The following is an 18,855-nucleotide window of genomic DNA, read 5'->3' as shown; positions in this document are numbered from 1 at the left end:
TGTGGACATGTAGACTTTCCATTACATGTAGTAGGAATAGCAAAGTAATTTGCAGTTTGATTATTGCTCTAAAACTCTATGGTAGTCCTTACAAATAGTAGCTGTTTGATGTTTCACTAACATTTTGGAAAGTTCATTCAAATTGTATAATTGAATTTTTTCTTAAGTAACATGTTTGCTGCAAACAGAACCCTTGTTGAACTCACCTGGTGATTACAAAAAAAGAAGAAAGTAATAATAATTTACCTGTCAAAAGTTTGGACACATTGTAGAATAATAGTGAAGACATCAACTATTAAATAACATATATGGAGTCATGTTGTAACCAAAAAAGTGTTTGACAAAATATATTTCATATTTGAGGTTCTTCAAAGTAGCCACAATTTGCCAGGATGACAGATTTGCACACTCTTGGCATTCTCTCAACTAGCTTCATGAGGTAGTCACCTGGAATGCATTTCAATGAGCATGTGTGCCATGTTAAAAGTTAATGCGTTTGAGCCAATCCGTTGTGTTGTGACAAGATATTTGGTAAAAGACCAAGTCCATATGGCAAGAACAGCTCAAATAAGTAAAGAGAAATGACAGTCCATCATTACTTTAAGACATGAAGGTCAGAATTTCAAGAACTTTGAAAGTTTCTTCAAGTGCGGTCGCAAAAACCATCAAGCTCTATGAGGACTGGCTCTCATGAGGACCGCCACAGGAAAGGAAGACCCATAGTTACTTCTGCTGCAGAGGATAAGTTCATTAGTTACCAGCCTCAGATTGCAGATTGCAGAGTTCAATAAGACACATCTCAACATCACTGTTCAGAGGAGACTGTTTGAATCAGGCCTTCATGGTGGAATTGCTGCAAAGAAACCACTACTAAAGGACATCAATAAGAAGAAGAGACTTGGCCAAGAAACACAAGCACGAGCAAGGACATTAGACCAGTGGAAATCTGTCGTTTGGTCTGAGTCCAAATTTGAGATTTTTGGTTCCAACTGCAGTGGTGAACAGATGATGTCATGTGTGGTTCCCACTGTGAAACATGCAGTAGGAGGTGTGTTTTCTTTTGCTGGTGACACGGTCTATGATTTATTTAGAATTCAAGGTATACTTAACCAGCATGGCTACCACAGCATTCTGTAGCGATATGCCATCCCATCTGGCTTGGGCTTAGTGGGACTATCATTTGTGTTTCACAATGACCCAAAACACCTCCAGGCTGTGTAAGGGCTATTTGACTAAGGAGAGTGATGGAGTGCTGCATCAGATGACCTGGCTTCCACAATCACCCAAACTCAACTGAGATGGTTTGTGATGAATTGGACCACAGAGTGAAGGAAAAGCAGCCAACAAGTGCTCAGCGTATGTGGGAACTCCTTCAAAACTGTTGGAAATGCATTCCAGGTGAAGCTTGGTTGAGAATTCCAGGAGTGTACAAAGCTGGCAAAGGGTGGCTACTTTGAGGAATCTAAAATATATTTTGATTTGTTTAACACTTTTTGGTTACTACATGATTCCATATGTATTATTTAATAGTTTATGTTATCACTATTCTAAAATGTTGAAAATAGTACAAATAAAAACACTTGAATGAGTAGGTGTCAACTTTTGTCTGGTACTGTATGTTTGGATATTTTCTTGTGTGCCAGTGCTTATGTATGCTAATGGTTAGTGAATGTCTTCTGGTGTACAGGGATATCCAGATTGAGAACCTCCAGCAGGACTTGGGGAAGTTGAGGGCAGATCTGGAAAGGGTCAAAGGAGAGGTAAGTAGACATGTTTTAACTGCTTTAAACAGATTTTTACAGTTGTACACATTTGTTGATTTAAATGCTTGTCATAATTAGTTGCAATAATAAGTTACTTGTTGCTCTTTATACCTGAAGATCCATGTTTGATTGAAACATTGTCAATAAAGGTGGTAAATTGGAAGCATATTCAGTCTTTAGCTCAGCACCTATGCATTTTTAAGGATGTGCGTGTGACCACAAAGACATCTATTGTTCCTCTTTGTAATAATACTTCACTGAACAAAAATATAAACACAACATATAAAGTGTTGGTCCCATGTTTCTTGAGCTGAAATAAAATATCCCAGAAATGTTCTATATGCACCAAAAGCTTAATACTATCAAACGTTGTGCACAAATTTGTTTATGTCCCTGTTAGTGAGTATTTCTCCTTTGCCAAGATAATCCATCTACCTGACAGGCGTGGGATATCAAGAAACTGATTAAACAGCATGATCATTACACAGGTGCATCGTATAAGACCAGGCAGCTGATATTACACTGTGGTTTTGCACAACCGAAGATGTGCTCTTCGCGGATTAATCCAAATTTCAACTGTACTGGGCAGATGGCAGACAGTGCGTATGGAGTAGTGTGTGTGCCTGCGGTTTACTGATGTCAAAGTTTTTAACAAAACCCCACCACCACAGTGCACTATGGTATGGGCAGGCATAAGCTACGGACAACAAACACAATTAGTTTTTTTTTAGATGGCAATTTGAATGCACAGAGATACTGTGGTGAGATCTTGAGGCCAATTGTCATGCCATTCACCCGCCGCCATCACCTCATGTTTCAGCATGATAATGCACGGCACCATGTCGCAAGGATCTGTACACAATTCCTGGAAGCTGAAATGACCCAGTTCTTCCGTGGCCTGCATACTCACCAGACATGTAACCCTTTGAGCATGTTTGGGATGCTCTGGATCAATGTGTACAACAGCGTGTTCCAGTTCTGGCCAATATCCAGCAAATTCGCACGGACATTTAAGAGGAGTGGCACAACATTCCGTGAGCCACAATCAACAGCTTAGTCAACTGTATGCGAAGGAGATGTCTTGCTGCTTGAGGCAGATAGTGGTCACACCGGATACTGACAGGTTCTAATCCATGCCCCTACTTATTATTTTTTACAATAAAAATAAAAAAGTTTCCTGTGACCAACAGATGCATCTGTATTCCCAGTTATTTCAAATCCATAGACCAGGGCCTAATTCATTTATTTAAATTGACTGATGAACTGTAACTCAGAAAAACCTTTGAAATTGTTGCATTTTGCATTTTATATTTTTCTTCAGTATTTAAATGTTAATTATGTATAACAAAGTTGTGACTGGTGAACATTTGTTTGTGTACATGGGAAAGGAATTTAGTAAATGTGTTGGGTGGATGCAAAGACTGAGCTTGACATGTGGAATGTGGCAACTAGTCTCAGAATGGGAAATGACGTCTGTCTGTGTTCAGAGAAGACCAGTGCCTGGGGACAGATGTACTGTTTACCCTGGTTTCTGCAAATGGCTAGCTCCTTATGTGGCCTGTTAAACTACTCAGCATTTGTATATTTTTATGTTACAGTAGTTAGCTATGATGCTATCACTATTGAATCAATCCATCCTAACCCAACATTGATTAATTTCAGAATTATTTTGTTCCACTCAACATATGTTTCTCCTGTCTGAGGCTCCCATCCACCAGTGCCATGCCATGGTGGTACTTGATAATCTATCCAAAGGAGGTTTACTGTGGTGACTGTCTACCTGCCTGCATCCTCCCTCCTACAGGCCCAGCGCTACATCACACAGCTCAAGTCCCAGATTAACAGCCTTGAGACAGAGCTGGAAGAGCAGCGGGTGCAGAAACAGCGTGCCCTGGTGGAGAATGAACAGCTGCGCATGGAGCTGGAGGCCACTCGGCGCCGCAACGCTGAACACGAGATCGTGCAGGCCACCTTCGGAGAGGCCGAGAGTAAGTGGCCACTCACTAAGTCTGGCATACATGTTCAGTCACACTTTATTTAAAATGCATTCTGACATCTCTCTCTCGTCTCTGACCCCTTCTGTGCTGTCCAGCGAGAGCCCAGGCCACAGAGCAGCGCTACACCAAGCTAAAGGAGAAGCACACGGAGCTGGTGTCCAGCCATGCTGAACTGCTCAGGAAGGTACAGAACCTCACTTTTGTTGTCATTCTGTGGTTTTCTGTTTGGTTCATTGGGTGCAAAGTGACTACTTGTAGACTCACCTGAGCATTATTTTTCTGTATAATGTTAATAGACTGTTTAACAGAGTGTGCATGTGACATTGTGCTGGCAGAGTGCAGACACCGTGAAGATTCTGTCGGCAACACATCAGACCCGGGAGGAGGTGGAGAGGACCAAGCAGCAGCTGGCTTTCGAGGTGGATCGCATCAAACTGGACGCTGACATGAAGGTTACTTTATTCTGAGTATTGACAATAGTGATCTAGTACCGTTAATGTTATATTTCAGTACTGTATTAGCCATTTATTAAAATGACTGAATTTTCTTCTTGTTGCAGCTTGAGGAGCAGAAGTTTGAGATGAAGAAGCTTAAAAGGGATTTTGAGGAAAAGCGGGCTGAGGTGGAACATGTCAAAGGCACTCTGCAGCGCACTGAGAAGGTGTGTTGCTGATGCAGTAAATATTGAATAAAGAAAGTGGATTCCCTCGCTTATGTAATGGCACAGGTGACTCATCTGATTCACCCTCATGCAGAAGAATCACTGTACTTTCCTGTCATGAAAATCATAATTGGCTGAAAAGCCCATAGGAAGCTGCACTCTGAAAACATGAGTCTCACAAACATCTGAAAAGGCTTGTCCTCACAACAGTTAATGCACCTATTGTTATGCAATCTCCCTCTTTCTGTCTCTTCTCTCCCCACTCCTCTCTCCTCCTTCCATCACTCCCTCTCTCCCAGGTGGGGGAACAGCTGACCAGCTCTATGTTGGCGCTGCAGGCGGAGAAAGAGCGCCTGATGCGCTCTGCAAGTGAAAAAGAGGCCGAGCTGTCGTCCCTGAGCCAGGCTGCACAGCTGCAGCAGTCTTCTCTGCAGCAGGAGAGAGATCGGAGCACCAGGGAGCTGGGAGAGCTGCAGGGCAAGCTGCAGGAGAAGGTGAGTTAGGACAGAACAGAGCAGTGACTAGCTCAGTCCGCTGCTTTGTCTTGTCTATATAATTTGCTGATAGCAGAAGAGAAAATAGACATGTAAAAGCTACACCGCTGGTCAAGTCCCACATTACTCACTGTGCAGTGAAAGATTTTCTTGAATCGATGAACTATTTGGCTGTCTGTGCACAATCTAAGATAAACCATTAGTATGTATGTGCCATCTATTTTTCCCTGTGACTGCGTCTGACTGTGTCTTGTTGCATCTTTGCAGTCCAGACGTGAGGTGCAGTTGCAGCAGAAGCTGCTGGAGGAGCAGTTCTCCCTGCTGCAGGGAACGGTCTCTGAGGCTGAGTACATCATTCAGGACGCTGTGGCCAAGCTGGACGACCCCCTGCATATCCGCTGCACCAGCTCCCCAGGTTAAAATAAGTGAACATGCTCACAGAGAGGGTGCTTAGGGATCCTTAGCTAGTAGTGGTGTTCATGTCACTTAGAATAGAAAGTGAGAGATCCATTTGGTTATCTCAGTTTATATCTATTCATCCGGTATATCTACTCATCATTCCATTAATAATTTTTGGATCTAGAACAATATTGCATTTCAAACGTTTCCTTGGTCTCTCCACCACCACAGATTACCTGGTCAGTCGGGCAGAGGCCACTTTGGGCTCCATTGACAATGTGAAAAAAGGTCACTCCGACTACCTGACGAACATGGGAGGTGAGTTGCTCATTACTTGGTACTTCGTGTTTTTGATATACTGTAATTAGTAGTCTTTGAGCAACCACAGTGATGGTCGTAAGTGACAGAGCTAGTCTGTGTTGGAATTGGCAGTGATACCTTCTCTCGCTGGTTGTATTTCTGTTCTCTAGATGCTGGTGGGCTACTGAGGGCCCTGACTAACTTCTCCCACCTGGCTGCTGACACCATCATCAACGGCAGTGCCACAGCACACTTGGCTCCCACTGACCACGCGGACCGTAAGAACATTCTTCTCTTCAAGTAGAATTCATTATTGTTTGAAACAGGCATCTTGTTGTATCTTACTGGGATTTTACTAGATGAGATATTGAATCTATTTGGTATGTGATTATAGTGTCAGAGTGTGTCTTGCACTTTTGCACTCTGCAGGTCTGACAGAGAATTGCAGGGGCTGTGCCACTCAGAGTTTGCAGTTCCTGAAGGATCTCAAGTCCAAGGCCTCCCTTCAGAGGGCAGACCCGGCCTCCATTCGCATAGTGGTTGAAAAGATCATGAAGCTGGGGGAGGTGAGGGGCTACTGGGCAGTCTTCTCCATTTCTCCCACTCTTCTTTTCCTACTTCTTAATCTCATCTCCTCTTCCAATGTTTAGGAGCTGCGACCTAAAGGCATGGATGTGCGACAGGATGAGCTGGGAGATCTGGTGGACAAGGAGATGGCAGCCACATCAGCAGCCATTGAGAAGGCAGTGAGCAGAATCGATGTGAGGATCACAGCCATATAGAATCTAGAGCACTGTACTGTAGCTAGGAATGCCATATAAAGCTCAACCCTATGTCTAGATACAGAATGACTTACCCATGTTGTAAAACATCACTCATTTGCAGTCTTTCTGTATCTAAAGGAAATGATGAACCAGGCCCGAATGGACACCTCAGGGGTCAAACTTGAGGTCAATGAGAGGTCAGTACTATATGTGTTACTTGCACTGTTTATGCATTCATCCCCTTTCACTCACCATGATATTACTCCTTGTTTTATAGAATCCTCTACAGCTGCACAGACCTGATGAAGGTAAGATTACTTTTTCGATTGACTTGCACAAAAGGTCTGATCGACATCCTAATAATGCTGCGTTTAAAAAAATAATATATATACGGCTATGGAAAAAATTAAGAGATTACTGCAAAATGATCTGTTTTACTATATATAGGTATGTGTTTGGGTAAAAATGTAAATGTTTTGTTTTATTATATAAACTAGTGACAACATTTCTCCTAAATTCCAAATAAATAATATTGTTATTTAGAGCATTTATTTGCAGAAAATGACAACTGGTCAAATAACAAATGTGCAGTGTTGTCAGACCTCGAATAATGCGAAGACAATATGTTGATATACATTTTTTATACTGTTTTAACTTAAGAAGAGTTCAGACATCAATATTTGGTGGAATAACCCTGATTTTCAATCACAGCTTTCATGTGTCTTGACATGCTCTCCACTAGTCTTGCACATTGATGTAGGGTAACTTTATGCCACTCCTGCCTGGCGCAAAAATTCAAGCAGATCGGCTTTGTTCGATGGCTTGTGACCATCCATCTTCTTGATCACATTAGAGGTTTTCAATGGGGTTCAGGTCTGGAGATTGGGCTGGCCATGACAGGGTCTTGAGCTGGTGGTCATCCATCCACACCTCGATTGTCCTACTGGAAAAAACAATCCTCAGATTTGGGGAACATTGTCAGCAGAAGGAAGCAAGTTTTCTTCCAGGACAACCTTGTTCGTGGCTAGATTCATGCGTCCTTCACAAAGACACATCTGCCCGATTTCAGCCTTGTTGATGCACCCCCAGATCATCACCGATCCTCCACCAAATTTCACAGTGGGTGCGAGGCCTACAAGCCATAGATAGATATATCTATCTCTTGCATTCCCTCCTTTCCTCTATCCCACTCTCAGGCCATCCACCTGTTGGTCCTGACATCCACCGACCTACAGAAGGAGATTGTTGAGGGCGGAAGGGTGAGTCTTGAAATAAAGAATTAAATGTTGAAAATGTCGTGGAAATCCATCCTATCATTAGCTAAAAGATTAACGTCCTGACCACTGCTGGACCTGATGTTCTCTCTCTAGGGTGCAGCCACTATTAAGGAATTCTACGCCAGGAACTCCCGTTGGACTGAGGGACTCATCTCTGCCTCCAAAGCTGTGGGATGGGGAGCCACGCAGATGGTGTAAGTGCATTATCATGAGGGTCGTCTCAGCTTGTAATTTTGAGAGTGATACAGAAATGTCCCATGTTAGAGGATTGGGATGATGATGTGTTGCTTGCTTGGTTTCTCTCACAGTGAGTCTGCTGATAAGGTGGTGCTGCACACTGGCAAATATGAGGAGCTCATTGTCTGCTCCCACGAGATCGCTGCCAGCACAGCACAGTTGGTCGCATCCTCCAAGGTGGGAAACTAACGTTTGAACTCAGTGCTCCCTTTCCCCTTAACATTCTCTGTTTATTTTCCTCTAGCCCTCATGTATTCCCTCAGGGTTCCCTTTCCCCTTAACATTCTGTTTCTTTTCCTCTAGCCCTCATGTATTCCCTCAGTGCTCCCTTTCCCCTTAACATTCTGTTTCTTTTCCTCTAGCCCTCATGTATTCCCTCAGTGCTCCCTTTCCCCTTAACATTCTGTTTCTTTTCCTATAGCCCTCATGTATTCCCTCAGTGCTCCCTTTCCCCTTAACATTCTGTTTCTTTTCCTCTAGCCCTCATGTATTCCCTCAGTGCTCCCTTTCCCCTTAACATTCTCTGTTTATTTTCCTCTAGCCCTCATGTATTCCCTCAGGGTTCCCTTTCCCCTTAACATTCTGTTTCTTTTCCTATAGCCCTCATGTATTCCCTCAGTGCTCCCTTTCCCCTTAACATTCTGTTTCTTTTCCTCTAGCCCTCATGTATTCCCTCAGTGCTCCCTTTCCCCTTAACATTCTGTTTATTTTCCTCTAGCCCTCATGTATTCCCTCAGGGTTCCATTTTAGCATCTGTGGTAAATTGTATTAATGACTTGGGAAATGGGCTGTAACCAGACAAGTTGCATCTGTATGCAGATGCAACGGTCATCTATTCAAAAGATTCTTCTCTGGTTCAGGAGGTTGAAGAGTTTGACTGCCTTTGTCACTGCAGAGCCACCTATATAGTCTCAAACTGGTCTTGAATGCACAAAAAATGAATTATGACTATACCAGATCTCATTCTCAGCTAGAAAAGGGTTAGCATTTTCACATCTGGAGGCACATCCATTGAAAGTGTCATCCTACAAATACCTAGGTATATGGTTGGATGACAAACTGTCGTTCAAATTTCATATGTATTGTCTTGTGAGGAAACTGAAATTGGGTTTTTATTTTCGTTTAAGGCTTGCTTCCTGTTTTGAAATATCACATGGAATAATGTAGTAATGAAATAAGTGTTACTGTAGTAATCTTCAAAGTAGCCAACTTTTGCTTTGCACACTTCGCAATTCTCTCAACCAGCTTAATGAGGTAGTCACCTGGAATGCATTTCAATTAACAGGTGTGCCTTGTTAAAAGTGAATTTGCGAAATTTCTTTCCTTTCTAATGTGTTTGAGCCAATCAGCTGTGTTGTGACAAGGTGGGGGTGGTATACAGAAGATAGCCCTATTTGGTAAAAGACCAAGTCCATATTACGGCAAGAACACCTCAAATAAGCAAAGAGAAACAAAAGTCCATTACTTTAAGACATGAAGGTCAGTCAATCCGGAAATGTCAAGAACTTTGTTTCTTCAAGGGCAGTCGCAAAAACCAAGTGCTATGATGAAACTGGCTCTCATGAGGACCACCACAGGAAAGGAAGATGCAGATGATAAGTTCATTAGAGTTACCAGCCTCAGATTGCAGCCCAAATAAATGCTTCAGAGTTCAGTAACAAACACATCTCAACATCAACTGTTCAGAGGAGACTATGTGAATCAGGCCTTCATGTTCAAATTGCTGCAAAGAAACCACTACTAAAAGGACACCAATAATAAGAGACTTGGTTGGGCCAAGAAACATGAGCAATGGACATTAGACCGGTGGAAATCTGTCCTTTTGATGTGAGATTTTTGGTTCCAACCAACGTGTCTTTTGTGAGATGCAGAGTATGTGGGGTGCTTTGTTGGTGATACTCAGCGGTTTATTTAGATTTCAAGGCACACTTAACCAGCATGGCTACCACAGCATTCTGCAGTGATATGCCAGCCCATCTGGTTGGTGCTTAGTCCCACTATCATTTGATTTTCAACAGGACAATGACCCAAAACTCACCTCCAGGCTGTTTAAGGTTTATTTGACCTGTCCTCCACAATCACTTGACCTCAACCCAATTGAGATGGCTTGTAATGATTTGGACTGCAGAGTGAAGGAGAAGCAGCCAACAAGTGCTTAGCATATGTGGGAACTCCTTCAAGACTGTTGGAAAAGCATTCCATGCGAAACTGGTTAAATAATGCCAGGAATGTGCAAAACTGCCAAGGCAGAGTAGGGATCTGAGTGTCACCAAAGAGTGGCTACTTTGAAGAATCTAATTTTAATATTTTGATTTAACACCTTTTTGGTTACAACATGATTCCATATGTGTTATTTCATGATTTTGACGTGTTCATTCTACAATGTAGAAAATAATACAAAATAAGAACTTTTGAATAAGTCAGTGTGTTCTAACTTTTGACTGACACTGTATATATTCAAATTCTGCCCCTATCACTATTTCTCACCCTCCCTCTCTCCTCTGTGTTTAGGTAAAAGCAGACCGCAACAGTACAAAATTGACAGCTCTCCAGCAGGCTTCTCGCCATGTGAACGAGATGGCAGCCAACGTGGTGGCCTCCACCAAGACAGGCCAGGAGCACCTGGAGGACAAGGGTTAGTGTGTGTGTGCGTGTGTCTGACCAAACAGAAGATGTGAATCCCCTCAGGCTCTAAAGTCATATGGCTGTGTTTGATGTTTGCCTTTCTCTTTCTTCTGCAGATACCATGGACTTCTCTGGAATGTCTCTCATCAAGCTAAAAATGGAGGAAATGGAGTCACAGGTGAGTCCCTGTGTATGTGTCTGTTTGAGCCTGTCTGCATACATGTGTTTCTGTTTGATTGTAACCCTCCACTAATGTATGAGTAGGTGAAGGTGTTGGAGCTGGAGAATCAGCTGGGTAATGAGCGTCTGCGCCTGGGAGAGCTCAGGAAGAAGCACTATAATATTGCAGGTGTTCCAGCAGCAGACCTCCCGGAGGGCAACGGATTGGACCCCTCGCTTGCCCCTGTTGCACCCTCCTCACCCAAATCCTCCAAGCCTAGTGTCATGAGGAAACCTGACTTGGCTCAGAAACCCAACTTACTGCCTAAAAATATGGTAAGAGAACACAGTCGCTGGGTTTGTGTTCATGTTTAGGGTAGTACTTACTGAAAAAACTGCCACATTTGAAAAATACTCTTATGCTGCACCATTTAATGGTAAATTATTGTTTCAAATGTGTGTTCTCTCGTCATTGCAGTTTAGGTAGACAGCTACAAGCGAGAGAAGGACATCTTCATAGTGGTTGGTTGGGTTGATCTGAGACACAGCCATCTTATGACGTGGACACAGGGTCCTTTTGAGCTGCCTCCAACCGGACAATCCTCTGTCCCAAACTCTCTGCCTATTTCTTTTGCCAAACTGGAACTTGTGCTCCCTTCTTCTTCAGCCTGGTTTTATCTCTCGGTGCTTTCTGCCTGTGAAAGAGATACGCTCTATCCTTTTTATAGATAAACCACAATGTGCCACCGAGGCGGTATTCTTTGTTTTTGTGGACCATAATGGTATCAAGAACTGAAAGGGAAAATGTTTTATGGAATTATGCAAATTGTTTGTAATGGAACAATGTAATTTTGTGTTTCTGAGCTTTTTACTTAAAGCTAATTTTAAAAGACCGTTGTGCATATAATTGTATTAGTATGGACAGGATCACTTTAACATCATAAAATGACAGAGTATTGAATTAGGCCATATCTGGGACAGCCTCTTGGTGCACATTATTTGGTAGCCTTTTTCTGGAGTGCGTCACTGTATTTTTTTTGTTTTCTATGTTGGTTGCTGTGTGGGGGAAGGAGGGAGACATTCGCACACAGATCATGCGGGAAAGCACATTTTTACACAGTCCCTATTCAATGTATCTGCATAAGTTCCAGGGTGTCATTCCCGCTACTTGCTTAGCTTGACCCTATATGTAATTGGGACTGTAGTCTCGTCCTCGCCCCTTTCCATATCACTACATGCATGATCATCAGTAAGACCAGGGAGTTGGGTGTTTAGAGAGATCTCACAACGCTGTTTAGGTTACTGCATTTGATTCTAGATTTGACCCATTACCCGCAGATCAAAGAACCGCTCGATCAGTAACTATACACAAGTACAATTATGTTTTTTTATATACAATAGGACATTTACTCAATAGGGATTTAATCTGCACATCACAAATGATTATTTGCATCTCTTATGTGCACCCTAGACACTGAATGTCTCTAACACTGGGTATGTAAAACTGGCTATGTAGTTACAGGACATTGGTTAAAAATGTTGGCACACAAAGGCAATCTCTGTACTTGACAATGAACAAGTCTCACCTTTTTTAAAGGGACTTTTTTGCTACTTTCCCAGGCTGAAAAGGGATGGAATATGTGAGAGGGTGACGGCTCAAGGGGTCTATACAGGATGTACAGTATGTTGAACCCTTCTTTTGCTTCTGGGAGCATAAAATGCTTTCCTGTTCTTTCCTCTGTATTAAACGTGTTTTATATATTAAAATCTAGTAATATATTTTAGTAAAGACTGCTGTTACTGTGGTTCATCTTTATATAATACAAATAAACAAATGTTAGTGTATGTTTGCCTCTTATTTTGGACACAATACTTATCATGAGCAGGTTATTTAAAAAAATGTTTTTAATCCTTTACACTTATGGGACTTGACCTGTGGATAGGATACATTTTAAATGTTTCTTAAAGAAGAAATATTAAAAGTATGTCACTTTACCCCTAGCTACATGTACATATCACCTCCACTAACCTGTCTCTTGCACATTGACTCGGTAATGGTACCCCCTGTATATAGCCTCCACATTGACTCGGTACTGGTACCCCCTGTATATAGCCTCCACATTGACTCTGTACTGGTACCCCCTGTATATAGCCTCCACATTGACTCTGTACTGGTACACCCTGTATATAGCCTCCACATTGACTCGGTACTGGTACCCCCTGTATATAGCCTCCACATTGACTCGGTACTGGTACCCCCTGTATATAGCCTCCACATTGACTCTGTACTGGTACACCCTGTATATAGCCTCCACATTGACTCGGTACTGGTACCCCCTGTATATAGCCTCCACATTGACTCGGTACTGGTACCCCCTGTATATAGCCTCCACATTGACTCTGTACTGGTACACCCTGTATATAGCCTCCACATTGACTCGGTACTGGTACCCCCTGTATATAGCCTCCACATTGACTCGGTACTGGTACCCCCTGTATAAAGCCTCCACATTGACTCGGTACTGGTACCCCCTGTATATAGCCTCCACATTGACTCTGTACCGGTACCCCCTGTATATAGCCTCCACATTGACTCTGTACCGGTACCCCCTGTATATAGCCTCCACATTGACTCTGTACCGGTACCCCCTGTATATAGCTTCCACATTGACTCTGTACCGGTACCCCCTGTATATAGCCTCCACATTGACTCTGTACCGGTACCCCCTGTATATAGCCTCCACATTGACTCGGTAATGGTACCCCCTGTATATAGCCTCCACATTGACTCTGTACCGGTACCCCCTGTATATAGCCTCCACATTGACTCTGTACTGGTACCCCCTGTATATAGCCTCCACATTGACTCGGTACTGGTACCCCCTGTATATAGCCTCCACATTGACTCTGTAATGGTACCCCCTGTATATAGCTTCCACATTGACTCTGTACCAGTACCCCCTGTATATAGCCTCCACATTGACTCGGTAATGGTACCCCCTGTATATAGCCTCCACATTGACTCTGTACTGGTACACCCTGTATATAGCCTCCACATTGACTCGGTACTGGTACCCCCTGTATATAGCCTCCACATTGACTCGGTACTGGTACCCCCTGTATATAGCCTCCACATTGACTCTGTACTGGTACACCCTGTATATAGCCTCCACATTGACTCGGTACTGGTACCCCCTGTATATAGCCTCCACATTGACTCGGTACTGGTACCCCCTGTATATAGCCTCCACATTGACTCTGTACTGGTACACCCTGTATATAGCCTCCACATTGACTCGGTACTGGTACCCCCTGTATATAGCCTCCACATTGACTCGGTACTGGTACCCCCTGTATAAAGCCTCCACATTGACTCTGTACTGGTACCCCCTGTATATAGCCTCCACATTGACTCTGTACCGGTACCCCCTATATATAGCCTCCACATTGACTCTGTACCGGTACCCCCTGTATATAGCCTCCACATTGACTCTGTACCGGTACCCCCTGTATATAGCTTCCACATTGACTCTGTACCGGTACCCCCTGTATATAGCCTCCACATTGACTCTGTACCGGTACCCCCTGTATATAGCCTCCACATTGACTCTGTAATGGTACCCCCTGTATATAGCTTCCACATTGACTCTGTACCAGTACCCCCTGTATATAGCCTCCACATTGACTCTGTACCGGTACCCCCTGTATATAGCCTCCACATTGACTCGGTAATGGTACCCCCTGTATATAGCCTCCACATTGACTCTGTACCGGTACCCCCTGTATATAGCCTCCACATTGACTCTGTACCGGTACCCCCTGTATATAGCCTCCACATTGACTCTGTACCGGTACCCCCTGTATATAGCCTCCACATTGACTCTGTACCGGTACCCCCTGTATATAGCCTCCACATTGACTCTGTACCGGTACCCCCTGTATATAGCCTCCACATTGACTCGGTAATGGTACCCCCTGTATATAGCCTCCACATTGACTCGGTAATGGTACCCCCTGTATATAGCCTCCACATTGACTCGGTAATGGTACCCCCTGTATATAGCCTCCACATTGACTCGGTAATGGTACCCCCTGTATAAAGCCTCCACATTGACTCGGTAATGGTACCCCCTGTATATAGCCTCCACATTGACTCGGTAATGGTACCCCCTGTATATAGCCTCCACATTGACTCGGTAATGGTACCCCCTGTATAAAGCCTCCACATTGACTCGGTAATGGTACCCCCTGTATATAGCCTCCACATTGACTCGGTACTGGTACCCCCTGTATATAGCCTCGTTACTGTTACTTTTTTATTAGTTTATTTAGTTAATATTTTCTTGTCTGCATTGTTAAGGGCTTGTACACCTTTTTGTATTTGGCTAATGTGACAAATAACATTTTTATTTGGTAGCAATTGCAGGGCAACAGTTTTATACCAAAGGTGAGGCCACAACAGTTCACCTGACACTAGACTGAATCCAAACATTACACTGATTTTGTGCACTTTACATCTACTGTACTCTTTGCCGCATTTGTTGATAACAAAATTGGAAAATACTCTGGATACATTCAGTAACATGATAATATCTTAATGTGGGGTAGTGCAACATGAGACAAGTCAAAATCAAATCAAATCAAATCAAATTTTATTTGTCACATACACATGGTTAGCAGATGTTAATGCGAGTGTAGCGAAATGCTTGTGCTTCTAGTTCCGACAATGCAGTGATAACCAACAAGTAATCTAACTAACAATTCCAAAACTACTGTCTTATACACAGTGTAAGGGGATAAGGAACATGTACATAAGGATATATGAATGAGTGATGGTACAGAGCAGCATACAGTAGATGGTATCGAGTACAGTATATACATATGAGATGAGTGTGTAGACAAAGTAAACAAAGTGGCATAGTTAAAGTGGCTAGTGATACATGTGTTACATAAGGATGCAGTCGATGTTGTAGAGTACAGTATATACATATGCATATGAGATGAATAATGTAGGGTAAGTAACATTATATAAGGTAGCATTGTTTAAAGTGGCTAGTGATATATTTACATTTCCATCAATTCCCATTATTAAAATGGCTGGAGTTGGGTCAGTGTCAATGACAGTGTGTTGGCAGCAGCCACTCAATGTTAGTGGTGGCTATTTAACAGTCTGATGGCCTTGAGATAGAAGCTGTTTTTGAGTCTCTCGGTCCCAGCTTTGATGCACCTGTACTGACCTCGCCTTCTGGATGATAGCGGGGTGAACAGGCAGTGGTTCGGGTGGTTGATGTCCTTGATGATCTTTATGGCCTTCCTGTAACAACGGGTGGTGTAGGTGTCCTGGAGGGCAGGTAGTTTGCCCCCGGTGATGCGTTGTGCAGTCCTCACTACCCTCTGGAGAGCCTTACGGTTGAGGGCGGAGCAGTTGCCGTACCAGGCGGTGATACAGCCCGCCAGGATGCTGTCAATTGTGCATCTGTAGAAGTTTGTGAGTGCTTTTGGTGACAAGCCGAATTTTTTCAGCCTCCTGAGGTTGAATAGGCGCTGCTGCGCCTTCTTCACGACGCTGTCAGTGTGAGTGGACCAATTCAGTTTGTCTGTGATGTGTATGCCGAGGAACTTAAAACTAGCTACCCTCTCCACTACTGTTCCATCGATGTGGATAGGGGGGTGTTCCCTCTGCTGTTTCCTGAAGTCCACAATCATCTCCTTAGTTTTGTTGACGTTGAGTGTGAGGTTATTTTCCTGACACCACACTCCAAGGGCCCTCACCTCCTCCCTGTAGGCCGTCTCGTCGTTGTTGGTAATCAAGCCTACCACTGTTGTGTCGTCCGCAAACTTGATGATTGAGTTGGAGGCGTGCGTGGCCACGCAGTCGTGGGTGAACAGGGAGTACAGGAGAGGGCTCAGAACGCACCCTTGTGGGGCCCCCGTGTTGAGGATCAGCGGGGAGGAGATGTTGTTGCCTACCCTCACCACCTGGGGGCGGCCCGTCAGGAAGTCCAGTACCCAGTTGCACAGGGCGGGGTCGAGACCCAGGGTCTCGAGCTTGATGACGAGCTTGGAGGGTACTATGGTGTTGAATGCCGAGCTGTAGTCGATGAACAGCATTCTCACATAGGTATTCCTCTTGTCCAGGTGGGTTAGGGCAGTGTGCAGTGTGGTTGAGATTGCATCGTCTGTGGACCTATTTGGGCGGTAAGCAAATTGGAGTGGGTCTAGGGTGTCAGGTAGGGTGGAGGTGATATGGTCCTTGACTAGTCTCTCAAAGCACTTCATGATGACGGAAGTGAGTGCTACGGGGCGGTAGTCGTTTAGCTCAGTTACCTTAGCTTTCTTGGGAACAGGAACAATGGTGGCCCTCTTGAAGCATGTGGGAACAGCAGACTGGTATAGGGATTGATTGAATATGTCCGTAAACACACCGGCCAGCTGGTCTGCGCATGCTCGGAGGGCGCGGCTGGGGATGCCGTCTGGGCCTGCAGCCTTGCGAGGGTTAACACGTTTAAATGTCTTACTCACCTCGGCTGCAGTGAAGGAGAGACTGCATGTTTCCGTTGCAGGCCGTGTCAGTGGCACTGTATTGTCCTCAAAGCGGGCAAAAAAGTTATTTAGTCTGCCTGGGAGCAAGACATCCTGGTCCGTGACTGGGCTGGATTTCATCTTGTAGTCCGTGATTGACTGTGACAAGGACTAACTGGTGTTTCCAAGTGGCTATTCACCTCTCCAAAGTGCACAGTTCCTAAGTAATCTCAATGCAGTTGTATGACTTATAGAGTCTTCAACATTAGCTTGATTTGCATCCAAGACAGATTTTCATGAAAATATTCTAAAACCTGCACAAAATAATCTGCGCATTTTCCCACCAGAGATGTTTCAACCATACAGGCCTTTTGTGGATAAACATTGCATGTTTATCAGCCCAGTCATAACTTTTTTTTTTCATGCTTCAGGTAATTCATCCTCGTGAAATGGTTGGAAACCTAGTATTTAAGGTGCTTTTTGAGCTCTCCTAGCTGTGCCTTTGTGGAACTGGAGCAAGCACACTTGTTTGGAACAAAATCCTGCATCCCTGCCACCGCACAATTACTGATGTAACTCATTTTTAAGCCAGTTGCCAACATGACTAGCTAAATTATAAAATGATATTAAGGTGTAAGGCTTTCACAATGCAATTCAGGGAAAGGAGTGCATTCAGGTGTATGTGCGGTGGCATATTTTCTTCACAATAGACGAGCATAGGCTCATTCTGTTCAGTACTACCCACTGTAGGCCACATCAAACAGGGAACAATATTAGTTTAATGATATGGAAATGTGAAATGCACATTTGGACTCGCAGGTGTTTGGCTTGCTTTGTATGACATCAAAGCGGTATTTATTATAATCATGTTCAGAACCATATGATAAATAAAGGGGGCATATAAGCAGACTATTGATTTATATTTCTCTAAAACAGGCTTTAGGCTACATGTGCCTCACCAAGTCAGAAAACTAGGCTAAATAATGAGGGGAAAAGGGACCAAATTATTAGGGTTAGGCACATGGGCTACTAACAGCTTACAACACAACATACACTTTGTATTACTTTCTTAGCTGCAGTATACATATCTCTGTGGTATATTACATAATTTATGCAGCAGCATACAATACATTTTTGGACTCACTTTGTGCTGTGATCATTTGAACAGGAAGGTGGTGTGGCAATCCTTCATGGGCCATTGTTGTCATCAAAGCCTGGCTTTCTCTGGATTTATGGTGCTTTCAAGACAACTGGGAACTCTGAAAAAATCAAGGTCAAATCATGACGACGTCAGTGATCTTCAGGCCGGAGCTCTAGAAAGAGGCCCGAGTTTGTTACTTGCAATTCCAAGTTGGATGACCCTTCAAAATGTATTTTCCCAGTTGGATCTTGTTTTTTTCCATGTTCCCAGTCTTGAACTCACTGAAGTCTGCGATTTCCCAGTTCTGAGTTTCTCTTCATTATTTCTCTTCATATGACAAGTATTGAAAATTATTTGCCAGTAGATTGTCAACTTGATTCATGATGATGACTGCTAGCAAAGATTTTGAAAGTATAATGTTGACATGATCAGTCCAATCAAAGCTACTGTAGATTTAATGTGATTAAATGTAATTTTATCTGTGGCCAATGACCTTGAGCCTTCTTGGATGGGCAC

The 18,855-nt window shown here is 43.5% G+C and overlaps 1 protein-coding gene across 2 annotated transcripts in view; it reads left to right on the top strand.

Moving 5' to 3' along the window:
* The window catches only part of LOC124034296 (huntingtin-interacting protein 1-related protein-like), a 31,013-nt gene extending 18,492 nt beyond the window's left edge, over positions 1–12,521 (top strand). For both annotated transcript variants that reach the window (XM_046347294.1, XM_046347293.1), the window contains exons 13-32: positions 1,688–1,760; positions 3,568–3,751; positions 3,856–3,944; positions 4,096–4,212; positions 4,320–4,421; positions 4,721–4,915; positions 5,183–5,330; positions 5,546–5,632; positions 5,785–5,892; positions 6,044–6,180; positions 6,265–6,375; positions 6,517–6,575; positions 6,656–6,686; positions 7,575–7,637; positions 7,749–7,849; positions 7,964–8,069; positions 10,404–10,527; positions 10,634–10,695; positions 10,782–11,012; positions 11,155–12,521. In XM_046347294.1, the coding sequence (XP_046203250.1) occupies positions 1,688–1,760; positions 3,568–3,751; positions 3,856–3,944; positions 4,096–4,212; positions 4,320–4,421; positions 4,721–4,915; positions 5,183–5,330; positions 5,546–5,632; positions 5,785–5,892; positions 6,044–6,180; positions 6,265–6,375; positions 6,517–6,575; positions 6,656–6,686; positions 7,575–7,637; positions 7,749–7,849; positions 7,964–8,069; positions 10,404–10,527; positions 10,634–10,695; positions 10,782–11,012; positions 11,155–11,163 (2,137 nt within the window). In that variant the 3' untranslated portion in view covers positions 11,164–12,521. The remainder of the gene's footprint in view (positions 1–1,687; positions 1,761–3,567; positions 3,752–3,855; positions 3,945–4,095; positions 4,213–4,319; positions 4,422–4,720; positions 4,916–5,182; positions 5,331–5,545; positions 5,633–5,784; positions 5,893–6,043; positions 6,181–6,264; positions 6,376–6,516; positions 6,576–6,655; positions 6,687–7,574; positions 7,638–7,748; positions 7,850–7,963; positions 8,070–10,403; positions 10,528–10,633; positions 10,696–10,781; positions 11,013–11,154) is intronic.
* The last annotated feature ends 6,334 nt before the right edge of the window (positions 12,522–18,855 follow it).

This window comes from Oncorhynchus gorbuscha, linkage group LG04, assembly GCF_021184085.1.
Source record: "Oncorhynchus gorbuscha isolate QuinsamMale2020 ecotype Even-year linkage group LG04, OgorEven_v1.0, whole genome shotgun sequence".
Lineage (NCBI taxonomy): Eukaryota > Metazoa > Chordata > Actinopteri > Salmoniformes > Salmonidae > Oncorhynchus > Oncorhynchus gorbuscha.
Note: the sequence above shows the minus strand (reverse complement) of the source record. Positions and strands in the feature narration are given on the sequence as shown.